The sequence below is a fragment of the Populus alba genome, chromosome 7, assembly GCF_005239225.2.
Source record: "Populus alba chromosome 7, ASM523922v2, whole genome shotgun sequence".
NCBI classification, from domain to species: Eukaryota; Viridiplantae; Streptophyta; class Magnoliopsida; order Malpighiales; family Salicaceae; genus Populus; species Populus alba.
In genome coordinates, this window is record NC_133290.1 from 1,257,640 (window position 1) to 1,276,316 (window position 18,677).

The 18,677-nt window shown below is 33.2% G+C and overlaps 4 protein-coding genes and 1 pseudogene across 6 annotated transcripts; all 5 read right to left on the reverse strand.

Moving 5' to 3' along the window:
• Positions 1–130: 130 nt before the first annotated feature.
• On the reverse strand, positions 131–3,521 carry LOC118059556 (uncharacterized). Of its 3 annotated transcripts, none has more exons than XR_012170262.1 (4): positions 3,051–3,521; positions 1,881–2,317; positions 874–1,474; positions 131–425 (listed from the first exon to the last, which is right to left on the reverse strand). XR_012170262.1 is itself a non-coding variant. In XM_035072441.2 (3 exons), exons 1-3 carry the CDS (start codon positions 3,213–3,215, stop codon positions 1,036–1,038), a joined length of 1,041 nt encoding a protein of 346 aa, XP_034928332.1. In that variant the 5' UTR covers positions 3,216–3,521; the 3' UTR covers positions 444–1,035. The 3 variants fall into 3 exon arrangements, 1 of the variants encoding a protein (XP_034928332.1); XR_012170261.1 differs by lacking the exon at positions 131–425 and adding an exon at positions 444–616; XM_035072441.2 differs by lacking the exon at positions 131–425 and having other exon boundaries at positions 444–1,474.
• An 813-nt stretch (positions 3,522–4,334) lies between these two features.
• Positions 4,335–5,645, reverse strand: LOC118059560 (uncharacterized). The gene is made up of 2 exons (XM_035072444.2): positions 5,277–5,645; positions 4,335–5,023 (listed from the first exon to the last, which is right to left on the reverse strand). Exons 1-2 carry the CDS (start codon positions 5,546–5,548, stop codon positions 4,582–4,584), a joined length of 714 nt encoding a protein of 237 aa, XP_034928335.1. The 5' UTR covers positions 5,549–5,645; the 3' UTR covers positions 4,335–4,581.
• A 2,232-nt stretch (positions 5,646–7,877) lies between these two features.
• On the reverse strand, positions 7,878–9,024 carry LOC118059561 (uncharacterized). The gene is made up of 2 exons (XM_035072445.2): positions 8,665–9,024; positions 7,878–8,435 (listed from the first exon to the last, which is right to left on the reverse strand). The coding sequence occupies exons 1-2, from the start codon at positions 8,931–8,933 to the stop codon at positions 7,997–7,999; spliced, it is 708 nt and encodes a 235-aa protein (XP_034928336.1). The 5' UTR covers positions 8,934–9,024; the 3' UTR covers positions 7,878–7,996.
• Positions 9,025–12,379: 3,355 nt separating this feature from the next.
• LOC118059557 (uncharacterized) lies at positions 12,380–13,708 on the reverse strand (annotated as a pseudogene).
• A 1,689-nt stretch (positions 13,709–15,397) lies between these two features.
• On the reverse strand, positions 15,398–16,702 carry LOC118059558 (uncharacterized). The gene is made up of 2 exons (XM_035072442.2): positions 16,287–16,702; positions 15,398–16,054 (listed from the first exon to the last, which is right to left on the reverse strand). The coding sequence occupies exons 1-2, from the start codon at positions 16,592–16,594 to the stop codon at positions 15,616–15,618; spliced, it is 747 nt and encodes a 248-aa protein (XP_034928333.1). The 5' UTR covers positions 16,595–16,702; the 3' UTR covers positions 15,398–15,615.
• Positions 16,703–18,677: the final 1,975 nt, after the last annotated feature.

Here is an 18,677-nt window from a genome sequence, read left to right on the forward strand (position 1 = left end):
TGGTACCACCTCCATTACCATGGAGGAGACTTCCGTCATTTGTTTTGTGGTACAACAATACTTTTTAAATTTTGTATTATAAATTAATTTTTTTTTTATGTTTTTTTTTTTTTTTTTTAATATGCTAATGTTCAAAATTAATTTTAGAATATATAAAAAAATTATCTTAATACATTTCTAAATAAAAACAATTATTATTACATTATCTTCGAGTAGTTGAAACGTTCACTTTGTGAAAATGCGAGGGGCAGGCTGCATACTGGGGATGCCCTTTCAGCTTTTCCCGTGCCATTGGGATTCTTAGCAGGATTGACCATTCCATGGCCAGCTTCATATACCGACAACCTTCATCTTCTACATTCCTATCTACAAACCATGTCCTATTCTTTTAGTAATTCACTCCCATTCATCATCTTTGCAGAAAGCTGAAAAGAAAAGAAGGATTCACCACCAATAAACTGGTGCCAATTTTTATTACTGTAATCAAGTAGTTCAATACACCATGGCACTTAAGGCCCTCGACACTGACTGCATCTGCTTTCTATAATGCCTTTCCAGGAAAGCGAAGGCATTGCCTTCCTTTGCAGTGTGCTTTTTGCAAAATTTTCACTGAATTCTGCAAAAGAACTCAATTGTATTATGCAATTCGGTAATTTGGTCACCAAAGCCCATAATATAGCTAGCATCACATTTGGTGTCTCATATAATCACTTTCTGTGACTACACTACCGAATTCCGTAGCTAAACTACTGAATTATATAATGCACCGAGTGTTTTGCAGAATTCAGTGGAAGTTTTGCCATAAAAGAAACAATTACTACGCCAAAAAAGAAAAGCATTACAAGGGTAAGGGGAAGGCATTATAGAATTTACCAGAGTAGAAACTATCAAAAGCTGACACCATAAATAACCAGTTATGTATCAAGAAAAAGCCAATCCAATCCGAATGCTCCATTCTGTTCTGTAATTCCTAAAATGCTTATTCACAAAAAGCATTCCATTTCTGTGGAGGGGCATCGCATTCTAACATTGATCTCAAGGTCCCATGAGAGATTTGATTCCTGCCTTCTGCTCTGAAGTTAGCCTTGTTGGAAACTTGATGCTGAACTTGATTCTCAAATTCCCTCTCTTTGTGGGGTCTTTTGGGATTGGCATCCCTTCCTTTGGAACAACCTCCTCATAGTTTGGATGAATCACGGTGTTGATCGGAATAGTCAAATTCCTTCCATCTAAGGTTGTGAGATGGACAGTGTAACCTGTCAAGGCTTCAGATAAAGATATCTTCTGTGAGAGGATCAAGTCGTTACCATCTCGACTGAACATGGAGTGGGGTTTTTCATCAATAATGAAGACTAGATCTGCTGGTATAACATGTTGCTGTTCATTCCCTTTCTCAGGGAAGGTGATCTTAGTGCCTTTCTTCCAACCTGGCTTTATGTCAATGGTTAGAATCTCCTCCACTGGCACGAGCTTGCTGCAAAAGAAGAAAAGTAAAAGTTCAGTGAAATGAAATGAACTAGCAAGTAGAGCTCTGAACAAAAAAACATCATTGAAAAAGCTTTAAAGGCTTTCACTAGATTGCAAAATGATCTGCCAACTAATCCCACAGATCTCTGGCAACATTAAAAGAACATTGATTACGCTACCCACATAAGAAGAAAGTGATATCTCAGAAAATAAAATGCTCTTGATTCTTTAATCTACCAAGTAAATCCCATTAGGCAATGAAATGTTGAAAACAAAATGGGAAGTTGATGCTCAATTTGAAAAAAAAAAAAAAACAGAAATCCCTTAGAGAAATCCAAACTAAAAGGAACCAAACTTCAGATACAAACCATGGAGAAAGGTAATTAACATAAAAGGCAATTCTTAATACTCACCCACTAGCATCAAAAGTCTCCCTAGATATCTTCATTCTCCTGCTAGCTCCCTTGTAAAGCTCTTCAAGACTACAACGCAGCTTATTCTCAATTGGAGGAGCTTTTCTAGGAGCACTTTGATGCATTGACCCTCCACTTCCTTCACCAAAAGAACTGAAGATATCATCACCAAACATCCCACCTGGGAACCTTGTCCCTCTCATGCCTCCACTGCCACCTCCCATCCCACCAAATGGACTTGAAAACCCAAAAAATTCAGCAAAAATGTCATCAGCATTTCGAGGATTGAACCTAAATGATGTGGGCCCATCTCCAGAAGAAAAGAATGAAGCTCCACCAGGACCAGCACCACCAGCACCGGGTGGTGGTACTTGACCCTTTAAACCCTCTTCACCATATTGGTCATATACTGCTCTTTTCTGTGGATCACTAAGAACCTGTATGATAAAACATTAAGTTTCAATACAAAAACAATCAAACAATATATCTTTACTGCGAATTTCGATTTTGACGAGTCTAGAACTGCATTATAGAGAATTCCTTGCGCCTTTATAGACTCAAACTCTGGACTTATTATTTTACAAGAAACAGTTAATTCCTCTTGATTATTCTAATAAACACAGCAGAACTTCAAATCCCAGAAGTTTAAGCACGAGATAACAGTAAGGATGCAAACTTTTTTTATCTAACCATGAGCAAAAACAATCAAATTCCGCAAATTTCAGTAAAATTATGCACCCTCAGCATTGCTTCTAATTGGGTTGTCTACAGATCCAAAACACAGAACCCACAAGGTTTTATGATGATTAATTCCATTAAAGATTGAAACTTTGAAGTTATGACTTACAATACACAGATAATCCTGAAACAACAGGCTAAGGTGAGAACCCGACACAGGGAAAAAAATCACAAAAACCCAACAAAAGACAATTTTTTTTTCATTGTAATCTAAACATTAACAAAAATAATCAAAATCCACAAATTTCAGTACGATTATCAAATTTAACAAAAACCCAGATCACAGAATATATAATGTCATACATGCACACATCTAAACAAGAAATAAAGCAATCGAAGCCCACAAATTTCAGCAAGGTTATACAATTTTAAAACAAACCCAGATCACAAAATCTAATCATAAAGCAATTGGCATCAAGGGTAGGTACATACATCGTAGGCTTCAGAGATTTGCTTGAACTGAGCCTCAGCTTCTTTTTTGTTATTTGGGTTCTTATCAGGATGCCATTTCATGGCTAATTTCCTATAAGCTTTCTTCAAATCATCATCTTTTGCGGTCTTATCAACTTGCAATATCTTGTAGTAATCCACTCCCATTGCGTTGCTGCTGCCTCCTCCTCCTCCTCCTCTCTTTCTCTTCTTCACTTTGCTTCTCTTGGTTTTTCACTTCAAAAAAATCCTGGGGTGCCTCGCTCGCCTTTGTTCTGTTAATTTACGGTAATGTGATGATGGTGGAGGTAGAGTAGTAATATTTGGGGGTTTGTGGTGTTCAGGATTTGGGTTAATGCTAAATTTGCACCTCTATTCTTTATTGTAACTTGCTCTGTGTTGCTGTTAAATCCATCCTTGTACTTTTAATCTTTCTCTAGTTTGTTCCTTTTGCTTATGGTTGGGTCAATACCCTTGAATCGACTTGATTATCTTTTGTTGTATTTAAGGCCAAGTTACTAAATTCAGCTTTGCCTAGGGCTAAGTCACGAATTGAGTATGTTAACTTCATCATTTAATTATATTATGAATTGATCTATTAATTGGATTAAGTAAAATCAAATTAATTTTGAATTGATTATTTTTTAAAATCAAATCTAAATTAAGGATTGGATGAGCTTGATTGATCTATTAGATCAAACCGAGTTTAATAATTATGATTCAGGAATATAAAAATATTTTTTTCTTTAATGTAGGCTAAATTTCAATAGATCATGCTATCAGCTGGCAAAAAAAACATTTTACAAATGGGACCAAACTATAATGTATTCATAGTATTAAGAATGGAAAAAACAAAAAAAGAGTAAAAGGACTACATAAAGGAAATTTCAAGATTAGATGGTGAGATATACTATTAAACCTAAGTTTTACTTTTGGGAAAATGTAAGTAACTAAGGAACACCAAAGTTACATTTTGAACCTCAAAATCTCTATGTTTGCAATAACACGTAAACCCAACAATCTCTACTTCGATTCAATCATCATTGTGAGTTGTGACCATCGAAAAGCTCTTCAATCTTCTTCGTTAATCTTTTAACAAAAAATCTTTTTAATCCACCAACTATTTTTTGATCGACTCAGATATTCAATAACATAAAAAAATAATATAAATAATATATTTTTGAATCTCATCCATCGGCACAAGTTTTTATCATGGTATGATAAATTAAATGAAGTAAAGGCTCTTTCAAATTGTACCTTTTACTGTCAAGAAAGGAAAGATTCATCAGCAATCAAGGGAAACCAGTTTTCATTAAGAACATTATGAAGACGATGGTCAAACCCTGCATTCAACATCTCAGAAAGATGCCATGCTTCACACAGACACACAGACACAGACACAAACACAGACACAGACACAAACACAGACACAGACACAGACACAAACACAAACACAAACGCAAACTGCAGCAAGAGGATACCAATCAAAGGCTTCCTTTCCATAGGAGATGTCTCACATGCTGACATAGATATCTCAAGGACCAAAGAGTCTCCTGATTCCTGCCTTCTGCTCTGCATTAACCCTTGCTGGGAACCTGATATCAAACTTGATTTTCAGAATCCCTCTCTTTGTTGGGTCGCCGAGGATCGGCATCCCTTCATTCGGGACAACCTTCTGATAGTTGGGATGGATCACATCATTGATCGGAAGGGTTAAATTCCTGCCATCCAAGGTAATAAGATGGACAGTGTAGCCTGTAAAGGCTTCAGTTACAGAAATCCTTCGAGTGACGATCAAGTCGTTTCCTTCACGAGTAAACTCAGAGTGGGGTTTTTCATCAACAATGAAGACAACATCAGCAGGTGTTACATTTGGTCTTTCGTTCCCTTTCTCTTCGAAAGTGATCTTCGTGCCTTTTTTCCAACCAGGCTTTGTGTCAATGGTTAGAATCTCCTCTATTTTCCTGGTGATCAAGCTGCGCTCCATCCCACAAAAAAGAAAGAGCACAAGAAACACCATTAACAAAGCTCTTGGACCTTTCAGTAGACTGTAAAATGATTAAAAAAAATAACTATCTCACAAAAATCTTTGACAACAGGAAAGCATATCAAGTCCAGGACCAGTGATCAGAGTCAACATGTTTGATCAAAACCACAGAGCAGTTGACCATAAAGCAGGACTGGTTGACCATAAAACGGGACCAAAGAGGTGATGTTTAGGACACTTACCCCCTTCGATCAGCTACTTGTCTAGTTATTTTTACCCTCTTGGTAGCCCCTTGATAAAGCTCTTCAAGACTACAAGGCAGGGTGTGCTTAATTGCAGGATCTTTTCCAGGAGCACTAACCCCGAAGCTTTGTCCAAAGGATCTAAAGATATCATTATCATCGCCATTTATGTTACTGGAGAACCCTGTTCCTCTCCTGTTTTGATTTGGGCTATTGGACCCGAAAAATTCAGCAAAGACATCATCAGCTGTTGCCCTCCTCTGACTAGTCATCTCGTTGATAGAAGGTGGATGAAAGAAAGGCGAAGAGAATTGTTGCAGCTCATTGTAACGCAACTGCTCTTAAAGGAAAAGGAAAAGTAATTGTCCTACGTACCTCTCATACTTTTAAAGTGGTGGAGAAATTGAAGGACGGTGACTGGCTAGGCACAACATAATGCTTAAGTTGTTATGATTTGCTTAGGAGACACAAACTCCAACACTTACCTTTTTTTTCTTCAATTAATTTATTTAATTAAAAGATTAAGTTGGTAAATAAAAAAAATATAATTTTTTTAAAATATTTTTAAACACAAAAACAAAATGTAATAAATAGATTATTTGCTTGCATCTCATTGATAATTGTTGGCCATGTGATGTGGAAGAAAACATTGAAAAAGATAGGTACGTGTGAATGCCTCGTTTGCTTGTCCCTTGTAGCCTTTATCAAATAAGATAACGGAGACCGAGGAGAGTCGTTGAATTGACCCATGACATCAGACCGAGTTTGATATAAATAAATAATTGTGTCTTGATTTATCAAATTTAATTTGATTTGTCTTTTGAATTCTTTGGTTTTTAATTTTCTTTTATATTGATCATATTTTATAGCTTATTGTTCATGTTAAAAAAACCTTAATATATTACACTGCATGTAAACCTCCATAATAATAATGACAAAAATAATGAAAATGTTCCGTGGTAATAAAGAAAAAGAATAAATAAAAAAAAGAAGAAGAAGGCTAGTTTTAGGAGTTAATTGGAATAAAAAATTGAAATGGGTTTAAATTATAATATTTAGATTTTTTTTTTTAGTTTAACGTGGGTGTCCGGGCCAGCTTGCGCGCACCTTGACTAATCCCACGGGCCCTGAAGTTAACGACCATGTAAGCTTCCAGTGGCCATCATATGAGCAACCTAGGACTCAAACCTGAGACCACAGAGAAAACAAACCTCTTGGTTTCAAGTTTTTACCACTAGACCACTACCTAGATGGTTATAATATTTAGATTCTTAAGGATTAAGGAAAGAGCTAAGGGAGAAATAAAAGATTTAATGGGGGCTAAAATAGGATTACAAAATAGTCAACCTTGCTTTTATTTGTGAGGGAGGCCGACGGCAGCTATTGGAAGAGGGGGGGGGGGGTTCCTTTCAAAACTTCCTCTAGTTTTTCCTTTAAATTGCAAGAGATTCAGAGTTAAAAGGGGGTTGTGAGGCTAGTTTACGAATGGGGAGAACACCTTTCTTTTTAATTTTTGTGATTATAATTTTACAAAATATAAGTTTAGAAAAAATATTTTTAGTTGTAATTAATTGGATTTAAATATGTGTTCTGTAAAAACCATAATCAAAGTTTATATATAGTAAAAAATATATAAAATATTTAAATATTTTGATTTTTTTACAACCAATAAAAAGAAGATTAGTAAAGAATAATTACAAAATTTAGTTAAAAAATTATGTAAAAATTACTACATAAAACTTATGTTTTGAACTCAGTTTTTTAATGAATTTTGCACTATAAAACTCCATTCTTTTTAATATCAAACATGTTGCTGTGTTTTATTCATTGTTAACGTGAAAGCTAGTAGAAAACAAATAAAGTCTTATACTCCAAATTGAGAGGGGTTGGAGAGAAGGAAAGTGAAGGTAGCGAGAGAAAAGCAAAGGAAGGAGAGAGCAAGGAAATTATGGTGGCCTGTGATGAAGGTGGCCGGCCAAACTAAGAAAAAAATGGGGGAGTTCTTCAAATTGAATCAGTGATGTAAACAGCATTTTGATTTGAGTTATAGATTTGGCCATGTATTGACAGGAAAGTACTCTTTGATAGCTATATCATAAAATAGAGTAATTGCTGGAACATATTGCTTTTATATTTTAACATATTGAATTAAGTAGTATAATAAAATAATATAAATTATATTTTAAAATTTCATTTAATATTTAAAATTTTTAAATTGAATTAATTCTTTATATGATATTTAATATAAATTTATATAAATTTCAAGATAAAAACTTACTTAAAAATATATACGTGTTAAAAAATAATATAATCATATCTCAGTTTTATTTCACTGTTTGACAGATAGTGATGTTAGGGATGGGAAGGAGGAAATCCTGGAAGGTGTCATTTACAGGGAAGTGACTCATGTTTCAGGATATGGCCGGAGGGAAATGCTCTCCATGCTCGACCTTTTGTACTGAAGAAAGGAAGAATTCAACACCAATCAAGGGGAAGCATTTTCCATCGACACCATAATTAAGAAGCTGGCCAAACCCTACATTAAACATCTCAGAAAGATTTCATACTTCATATATATATATATATATATATATAATAACACAACTTAAAACTCTGAAACTGTCAAATACCACTGCAATTTATCACACACTGCAGCAAGAGGATACCAATCCAAAGGCTTCCTTCACATAGGATATGTCTCGCATGCTGATATAGAGATCTCAAGGATCAAAGAGTCTCCTGATTCCTGCCTTCTGCTCTGCATTAACCCTTGCTGGGAACCTGATGTCAAACTTGATTTTCAAAATCCCTCTCTTTGTTGGGTCGCCGGGGATCGGCATCCCTTCATTCGGGACAACCTTCTGATAGTTGGGATGGATCACATCGTTGATCGGAAAGGTTAAATTCCTGCCATCCAAGGTTGTAAGATGGACAGTGTAGCCTGTAAAGGCTTCAGCTACAGAAATTCTTCGAGTGACGATCAAGTCGTTTCCATCACGAGTGAACTCAGAGTGGGGTTTTTCATCAACAATGAAGACAACATCAGCAGGTGTTACATTTGGTCTTTCGTTCCCTTTCTCTTCGAAAGTGATCTTCGTGCCCTTCTTCCAACCAGGCTTTGTGTCAATGGTTAGAATCTCCTCTATTTCCCTGGTCAAGCTGCGCTCCATCCCACAAAAAAGAAAGAGCACAAGAAACACCATTAACAAAGCTCTTGGACCTTTCAGAAGACTGTAAAATGATGAAAAATAACTATCTCACACAAATCTTTGACAACAGGAAAGCATATCAAGCCCAGGACCAGTGATCGGAGTCAACATGTTTGATCAAAACTACAGAGCAGCTGAACATAAAACAGGACCAAAGAGGTGATGTTTAGGACACTTACCCACTTCGATCAGCTACTTGTCTAGTTATTTTTACCCTCTTGGTAGCCCCTTGATAAAGCTCTTCAAGACTACAAGGCAGGGTGTGCTTAATTGCAGGATCTTTAGCACTAACCCCGAAACGTTGTGCAAAAGCTCTAACGATATCATCATCATCACCATATACGTTATTGGAGAAGATTGTTCCACTCCAGTTTTGATTTGGGATACTATCAGTGGAGAACATCCTTCCTCTCCGGTTTTGATCTGGGCTATTGTTAGTGGAGAACATTTTTCCTTGATAGAAGTTTGACGAGAGAGGAAGGCAAAGAGAGTTCTTGCAGCTCAGTGTCACGCAACAGCTCTCCTTGAAGGAAAAGTAACTGTCCTATGCTTTTAGCTGTGGGAAAATTGAAGGACAGTGAATGCCTTGCAAAAAAAGGCATACCTTAAAGCCGAAGTTGTTGGACTCTGTGGAAATTAAGCTGTGAAATGAATTTTATACCATTCTCCCTCACAATTTAATTATGCTGAAGTTTTTCTTCAATTAATTTATTTAATTAGAAGATTAAGAGGGTAAGATTAATTAGACTCCTCATCGTTTTTATTACTAAAATCTTCATATGATGTATTCAGAGTAATAAAAATGGACTTAAGCAAAAAACAAAGAGAGTAAAAGGACTGCATTAACAAAATTTCAAGATTAAAGGGTGAAATGTACGATTAACCAGGAGTTTCACTTTTGGGAAATTGGAAGGAACACGCATAAACCCCAAAACTACAGTTCCAAGTACCAAAAATAAAGCTATTTGAGATTATTATGCACAAAATGGATATATAGCCAACTTTAATAACACTAAACCTATTAAATTATAACTAAAATATTATAAAGATAGATAATCCTGATAATGTTATAATGAAACCCAATTATTAGGTTAGAAATCCTAGCATTGCAGGCAACATGATTGTATTTTATATTTTTATCAGTGCCTTGATTTTCTGTTCAAATTCTGTGTGCTTTGATGCTTGATTGTTCTTAATTTTTATCAGGGGCTGAGCATTGCATGGTAAAGCTCCATGGAAAAACGACAGTCTAACTCCTTGCTTAAAATGCTTACTGAAAATTTGAAATTCTTAAAGGGCATAGCATAAGATAAAATTAAGTTAGTGTTTGATTATTATATAATGACATGTTTTCTTGTGATAATTTCAAATTAAGTTAGGATAGAGATGACATGTTTTATTGTATTTTTTATTTTAAAAATACATAGATTTACTTAAAACTATAATAAAAATATATTTATTTTATGTTTTTGTCTTAATTTCTTTCGATCAGACACTTTTTTTTTTTTAATCTTTTTATATCATTTTTTTTTTGAAAACACTAACCACACAACCTTAACAGATAATAGTGTGATTTCTTGTTTGCTTTCGAGTGGCTGACGAGGTACATCAATATCAAGAAACAAAGTCAAGCTAGCCCATCAATGATCTGATTTTTTCAGTGAATTGCATTAACAAACACATATACTATGGCATTAAAGAAAAGTGATGAAAAGCTACATTTTGGATAATGGATTCAGAAAATCCGCCATTACAAGGATGTACTATATTAGAACAGCAGCTGCTGTAGTTCCAAGGTCAAGAAATTCAATGTATCCATCTCATACATACTGAAGAATACATCAGCGAGGGTGTTTGTTTTTTAAAAAATAGTTTTTGAAAAATTATTTTCCAATTTTTTTTATTTATTTATTATTAGAAAAGTTGCAACGGAAAATACTTTTCGGTCAAAAAATTACTTTCTAGTCAATTTTAATCAAAGAAAAATTTGGCTTGGTTTTCAGGAAAGTGTTTTCCCTTTAGCTGTGTTTGTTTTCCGGGAAATCATTTTTCAAATTTTTTGTTTGTTTGTTTGCTATTAAGAAAGTTGGTCAATGGAAAACACTTTCCAGTAAAAGAAAAATTTGGCTTGGTTTTCAGGAAATGTTTTCTGAAAAATTTAGGGGAAAACACTTTTCGGAAGTTGTGAAAAATTTAGAAATGTTATTATTTGCTGATTATATCAAATTTGATCCTCAAACTTTTGATTGTTATATATATATATATTTTGTTTTGAATATTTATTTTTCAATTTCATCTCTTAAAATTTTATTTTTATATTAACTTTGGTCCTTATTTTTATAATTACTATTTGTTTTTTTCTTATTATTTTTATTGAAATTTTTTTATCTATCAAATTTGGTCCTCATTCTTTTAATTGTTACTTATTTTATTTGAAATAATTTATGAAATGTTGATTAATATTGTTTTAATTTCTTCATCTTTCATTTTTTTTTAAATTTTTTAGATTTGATCTCTATTATTTTGATTATTATTTATTTTATTTGAGATAATTTATCAAGAAATTATAATATATTTTTTTCAATTTCATTCTCATTCAACTTTTTAATTTGTAAGATTTGTTCCTCATTATTTTATTAAAGAGAAAAATAAAATATTAATAAGTTATTTTTCATGACATAACCAAAAACTGGAAAATATTTTTCAATTTATTTTTCATTAAACTACCAAACATAAAAAAAATATTTTATTGGAATTTACTTTAAAAAAAAAAACTACTTTTTAGCTGACAAACGGGCGAGAACTTGAATGAACCAGAGAGAGAGATGGAGAGCAAAATGGGGATCCAGATTATGCTCCAAATCTTCCTTTTCAGATTTCAGTGACTAAAGAAATAACCTTATAGTTCTTAGAGTATTGTTGATGCATGCGAAATTCTCAATTTCTCAATGTAACCTTCTCCGAGCTCGGGTTACAGAAGAAGGAGAAGGAACCGAGAGGAAGGTACAGGCAACAACAGGTTTTATTACAGGGAAGCTCATGTTTCTTACATCGTATGCCCTTTTACTGCACTACTATGCAATTGAAGTTCATGTATTTATAGAGGAATCAGTGCCTGTGCAAAGCTATATATCACCTTCACTGCAATGGAGATCAATCAAGACGTCAATGAACCAGTACTTTGGGGTGCTTTGCTCGCTCGCTTTTGTTCTGTTAATTTATGGTGATGTGATGATGGTGGAGGCAGAGTAGTAATTTTTGGGGGTTTGTGGTGTTTAGGAGTTGGGTTAGTGCTAAATTTGCACCTCTGTTCTTTGTTGTACCTTGCTTTGTGTTGCTGTTAACTCCATCCTTATACTTTTAGTCTTTCTCTAGTTTGGTCCTTTTGCTAATGGTTGGGTCTATACCCTTGAATCGACTTGATTATCTTTTGTTGTATTCAGGACCAAGTTACTAAATTTAGCTCGGAATACGCCCAAGTCACGGTTTCTACATAGATCAATCCAAAACAAAAATATTTTGAAGAATTTTTTAAAGTTAAATTAGATTTTAACCTGATTATAAGTTAATTTATTTGGTCAATCATATCAAATTAACTTTGATCTAAACCAGAAATTGGATCAGCCTAATTAACTTATTAGGTCAAACCAGTTTCACAATTATAATTCAAGAGTATATAGATTTTTTTTCTGATGATGCAGTCTAAATTACAATAAATCATGCAATCAAGTATTTTTTGATCGAACTCAGATATTCAATAACATAAAAAGATTATATAAATTATATATTTTTGAATCTCATCCATCGGCACAAGTTTTTATTATGAGAAATTAAATGAAGTAAATGCTCTTTCAAGTTGTACCTTTTACTGTCAAGAAAGGAAAGATTCAACAACAATCAAGGGAAACCAGTTTTCATTAAGAACATTATGAAGAAGATGGTCAAACCCTGCATTCAACATCTCAGAAAGATGCCATGCTTCACACAGACACACAGACACAGACACAAACACAGACACAAACACAAACACAAACGCAAACTGCAGCAAGAGGATACCAATCAAAGGCTTCCTTCCCATAGGAGATGTCTCACATGCTGACATAGAGATCTCAAGGACCAAAGAGTCTCCTGATTCCTGCCTTCTGCTCTGCATTAACCCTTGCTGGGAACCTGATATCAAACTTGATTTTCAAAATCCCTCTCTTTGTTGGGTCGCCGAGGATCGGCATCCCTTCATTCGGGACAACCTTCTGATAGTTGGGATGGATCACATCATTGATCGGAAGGGTTAAATTCCTGCCATCCAAGGTAATAAGATGGACAGTGTAGCCTGTAAAGGCTTCAGTTACAGAAATCCTTCGAGTGACGATCAAGTCGTTTCCTTCACGAGTAAACTCAGAGTGGGGTTTTTCATCAACAATGAAGACAACATCAGCAGGTGTTACATTTGGTCTTTCGTTCCCTTTCTCTTCGAAAGTGATCTTCGTGCCTTTTTTTCCAACCAGGCTTTGTGTCAATGGTTAGAATCTCCTCTATTTTCCTGGTGATCAAGCTGCGCTCCATCCCACAAAAAAGAAAGAGCACAAGAAACACCATTAACAAAGCTCTTAGACCTTTCAGTAGACTGTAAAATGATTAAAAAAAAATAACTATCTCACAAAAATCTTTGACAACAGGAAAGCATATCAAGTCCAGGACCAGTGATCAGAGTCAACATGTTTGATAAAAACCACAAAGCAGTTGACCATAAAGCAGGACTAGTTGACCATAAAACGGGACCAAAGAGGTGATGTTTAGGACACTTACCCCCTTCGATCAGCTACTTGTCTAGTTATTTTTACCCTCTTGGTAGCCCCTTGATAAAGCTCTTCAAGACTACAAGGCAGGGTGTGCTTAATTGCAGGATCTTTTCCAGGAGCACTAACCCGAAGCTTTGTTCAAAGGATCTTGAGATATCATTATCATCGCCATTTATGTTACTGGAGATCCCTGTTCCTCTCCTGTTTTGGTTTGGGCTATTAGACCCGAAAAATTCAGCAAAGATATCATCAGCTGACCTACTGGAGATCCCTGTTCCTCTCCTGTTTTGATTAGGGCTATTAGACCCGAAAAATTCAGCAAAGATATCATCAGCTGACCTACCCTGACTAGTCATCTCGTTGATAGAAAGTGGATGAAAGAAAGGCAAAGAGAACTCTTCTATGTAATGCAACTGCTCTTAAAGGAAAGGGAAAAGTAAATTCGACTACTCAGGTTATATATTTATTTTTAAAAAATAATTAATTTAAATTTTATAAATTTTAAAATACTAAAAATTTATATAATTATTAACTTTAAAATATATGAACAAACTAAAGATATATATATTAATTATATATAAAAAAAAAAAGCGTCTCTTGGTGGAGAATTGAAGGACAGTAATTGGCCAGGCACAACATAAAGCTTAAGTTGTTGGACTCGGTGGAACTATTTGAAAACGATGTGCTTAGAAGACACAAACTACAACACTTACCTTTTTTTTTCTTCAATTAATTTATTTAATTAAAAGATTAAGTTGGTAAATTTCCGACTCGTCTTTGTTCTTATTAGTAAAACTCTGATATCATTAATTATTTTTAATTTTTTATAGTAATCATTAATGATTTAGAATACTCTCTCGTACAGATTTCCCAATAATAATAACAGACTTGTTGGCTATGTGATGTGGAAGAAAACATTGAAAAAGATAGGAGCATGTGAATGCCTCGTTTGCTTGTCCCTTTATAGTCAATATCAAATAAGATGACGGAGACCAAGTAGAGTCGTTGATTAGACCCATGACAGCAGACCGAGTTTGGTCTAAATAAATAATTGTGTCTTGATTTATCAAATTTAATTTGACTTGTCTTTTGAATTCATTTTTTTTGAATTTTTTAGTTTTTAATTTTCTTTTATATTGATCATATTATATAGCCTATTGTTCATGTTAAAAAAACCTTAATATATAATTTTTTTTTTATTTTTGGATTCGAGGAAACTTATTTCTTAGAAAGCGTACTTTGTAAATTCAGGTGAACGAGTAAAATCCCGACTGTTCCAGACTCTTATTTGAGGTGCACGTTCTAACTCAAACTCGAGATTTACTATGCAGATTTTAAGCTCTTTGTCATCACGCTACATCTTTTAAGGACCTTAATATATAACACTGTATATAAACCTCCATAATAATAAGGACAAAAATAATAAAAATGTTCCGTGGTAATAATAAAAAAAGAATAATAAATAGATAAAGAAGAGGAAGGTTAGCTTTAGGAGTTAATTGGAATAAAAAATTGAAATGGGGTTAAATTATAATATTTATATTCTTAAGGATTAAGGGAAGAGCTAAGGGAGAAATAAAAGATTGAATGGGGGCTAAAATAGGATTACAAAATAGTCAACCTTGCTTTTATTTGTGAGGGAGGCCGACGGCAGCTATTGGAAGAAGGGGGGACTGTTTTCTTTCAAAACTTCCTCTAGTTTTTCCTTTAAATTGCAAGAGATTCAGAGGAGGTCGTGAGGCTAGTTTAGGAGGGGAGAACATTTAAGGGTGTATTTGTTTTTTTTTTTTTTTTGATAATTTTTATGGTTATGATTTTAAAAAATATTTTTAATTATAGTTAGTTGAATTTAGATACATTTTTAATAAAAATTGTAGTTAAAATTTATTTGTAGTGAAAAACATGTATAAAATATTTAAATAAAATATTTGATTTTTTTATAAACAATAAAAAATAGAGCAATAAATAATATTTATGAAGTTTGATTAAACAATTATGTAAAAACTGTTATATAAAGCCTGCGTTTTGACTCATGTTTCAGGATATAGCCGGAGGGAAATGCTCTCCATGCTCGACCTTTTGAACTGAAGAAAGGAAGAATTCAACACCAATCAAGGGGAAGCATTTTCTATAATTGACACCATAATTAAGAAGCTGGCTACATTAAACATCTCAGAAAGATTTCATACTTCATATATATATAGACACACACATACATAACACAATTTAAAAGTCTGAAACTGTCAAATACCACTGCAATTTATCACAAACTGCAGCAAGAGCCAAGAGGATACCAATCCAAAGGCTTCCTTCACATAGGATATAGAGATCTCAAGGACCAAAGAGTCTCCTGATTCCTGCCTTCTGCTCTGCATTAACCCTTGTTGGGAACCTGATATCAAACTTGATTTTCAAAATCCCTCTCTTTGTTGGGTCGCCGGAGATCGGCATCCCTTCATTCGGGACAACCTTCTGATATTTGGGATGGATCACAACGTTGATCGGAAAGTTTAAATTCCTGCCATCCAAGGTTGTAAGATGGACAGTGTAGCCTGTAAAGGCTTCAGCTACAGAAATCCTTCGAGTGACGATCAAGTCATTTCCATCACGAGTGAACTCAGAGTGGGGTTTTTCATCAACAATGAAGACAACATCAGCAGGTGTTACATTTGGTCTTTCGTTCCCTTTCTCTTCGAAAGTGATCTCCGTGCCCTTCTTCCAACCAGGCTTTGTGTCAATGGTTAGAATCTCCTCTATTTCCCTGGTCAAGCTGCGCTCCATCCCACAAAAAAGAAAGAGCACAAGAAACACCATTAACAAAGCTCTTGGACCTTTCAGAAGATTGTAAAATGATGAAAAATAACTATCTCACACAAATCTTTGACAACAGGAAAGCATATCAAGTCCAGGACCAGTGATCAGAGTCAACATGTTTGATCAAAACTACAGAATGGCAGTTGAACATAAAACGGGACCGGAAAGGTGATGTTTAGGACACTTACCCACTTCGATCAGCTACTTGTCTAGTTATTTTTACCGTCTTGATAGCCCCTTGATAAAGCTCTTCAAGACTACAAGACAGGGTGTGCCTAATTGCAGGATCTTTTCCAGGAGCATTAACCACGACACTTTTTTCAGAAGATCTAACAATAGCATCACCGTGTGTGTTATTGGAGAACTCTGTTCCTTTCCTGTTTTGATTTGGGCTATTAAACCAGAAAAATTCAGCAAGACGGTAAAAATAACTTGAAAAGATTCCTCTTTTGTTTTCAAAAGATTCATCATCTGCTGCCCTACTATGACTAGTCATGTCGTTGATAGAAGGCGGATGAAAGAAAGGCAAAGAGAACTGTTCTAGCCCAGTGTAATGCAACTGCTCTACTTATAGGAAAAGTAATTCTCCTACGTAGCTAGCATTCTTCAAGTTGTGGAAAAATTGAAGCACAGTGTTTGGCTTACAGATGAAGAAAACCTATAATTGTCCTACGTAGCTAGCATACTTCAAGTTGTGGAAAAATTGAAGCACGGTGTTTGGCATTGCAGCCAAACCGGCTTTTCGAAAAAATTTAAATTTTTTTTTTTTTTGCTAAAATTGAGTGCGGTTTGTACTTTTTGGATCGTTTTGATGTGCTGATGTCAAAAATGATTTTTAAAAAATGAAAAAATATTATTGGCATGCTTTTTGGCATGAAAAGCTATTTGAAAAGCAACCGCTACCACACTCCCAAACACCCTATTAACCTAGGCTGTTTGCTGCTGAAACTTTTTTTTTTTTTTTTTTTAAAGTGAATTTTAAAAAAGTAAATTATGTTTTGATATTTGATAGTCTAATGGAAAATATGTTGGAAAACAATTTCCAGTGTTTGGTTATGTTATGGAAAATAAGTTGGAAAATAACTTATAAATGTTTTATTTTTTTCAAGTTTATTAAAATAATGAAAAAACAAATCTTACAAATTAAAAAGTTGAATGAGAATAAAATTGAAAAAAAAATATAATTTCATAAATTATCTCAAATAAAATAAATAATAATCAAAATAATAGAAATTAAAACTAAAAAAATAAAAAGATGAAGAAATTAAAATAATAATAAGTAAAGTTTCATAAATTTATTTCAAATAAAATAAGTAAGAATCAAAATAATAAAGATTAAATTTGATAAATAAAAAATTTTAATTAAAAAATAATAAGAAAAAAGTAAATAACAATTATGAAAATGAGGACTAAATTTAATATAAAAATTAAATTCTAATGGATGAAATTGAAAAACAAACATTCAAAATAATATATATATATATATATATATATATATATATATATAACAATTAAAAGTTTGAGAACCAAATTTGATATAATCAGCAAATAATATAACATTTCTAAATTTTTCACAACTTCCGAAAAGTGTTGTCCGTCCAAAATAAAAGAAAAACACTTTCCTCAAACCAAGTCAAATTTTTCTTTGACTAGAATATGTTTTCTGTTGACCAACTTTTTTAATAGTAAAAAACACTAAAAAGTTTGGAAAGGTATTTCCGGAAACTTTATTAATATTAGTTTTTTTCATTTTAATTTTAGTTATTGTTAATATTGTTTTATCAAGATATATATTTTTTAATTTATATATTCGAATAGGCTTTTTAAATTACATTTAATCTATTTTTATGTATAAAAATACAATGAAAAAACTTTGCTATACAATTTTTTTTATGTTGGTGTTGCACTATTTTCCATAGTTTCGGGGAATAATTTCATGAAGAGGTGTGACTGTGAATGAATTACAAGGCAAAACACTGAATTCTATGGGGCGGTGATAAATATTTGTGTACTGGAATATCAGGAATATAAATGCTCTTTACTTCTTCCTTAAGGTTGAGAAAAGGGTGGTTTTTGTCTGTCATTATGCTATTTTTTTTACTCATGGATTGAAAAAAAGTAAACTTTTTTTTAAATATTTTTTTATTATAATTTAAAAAACATAGGTTTTTAAAAATACGTGTTTGATTAAAATTATTAGTAAGAATTTATATATGAAAAGCATATATTCATAAATAAAAACAGTGTTTTATATTGGGTTAGTAATTGTTTTTTAAAGTATTTTTTTACTTAAAAATACATTAAAATAATATTTTTTATTTTTTTAAAATTTATTTTTAACACCAGCTTATCAAAACAATCTAGAAACACAAAAAAAAATATATTTTTTAAAAAGAGCGTCGTGGCTGCGTAAACAAGTCACCTCAAAAAACAAGTTATGTTATCTTATATATAATTAAGGTTTGAAATACAGTTATGTATGGAGCCCAATACAAAAAACATAAATTTTATAGCTAGCTAAATGGTTTTTTCTATGTGGTTGAGCAAAAAAAACATAAGCTCTTACAATATTAAACGGT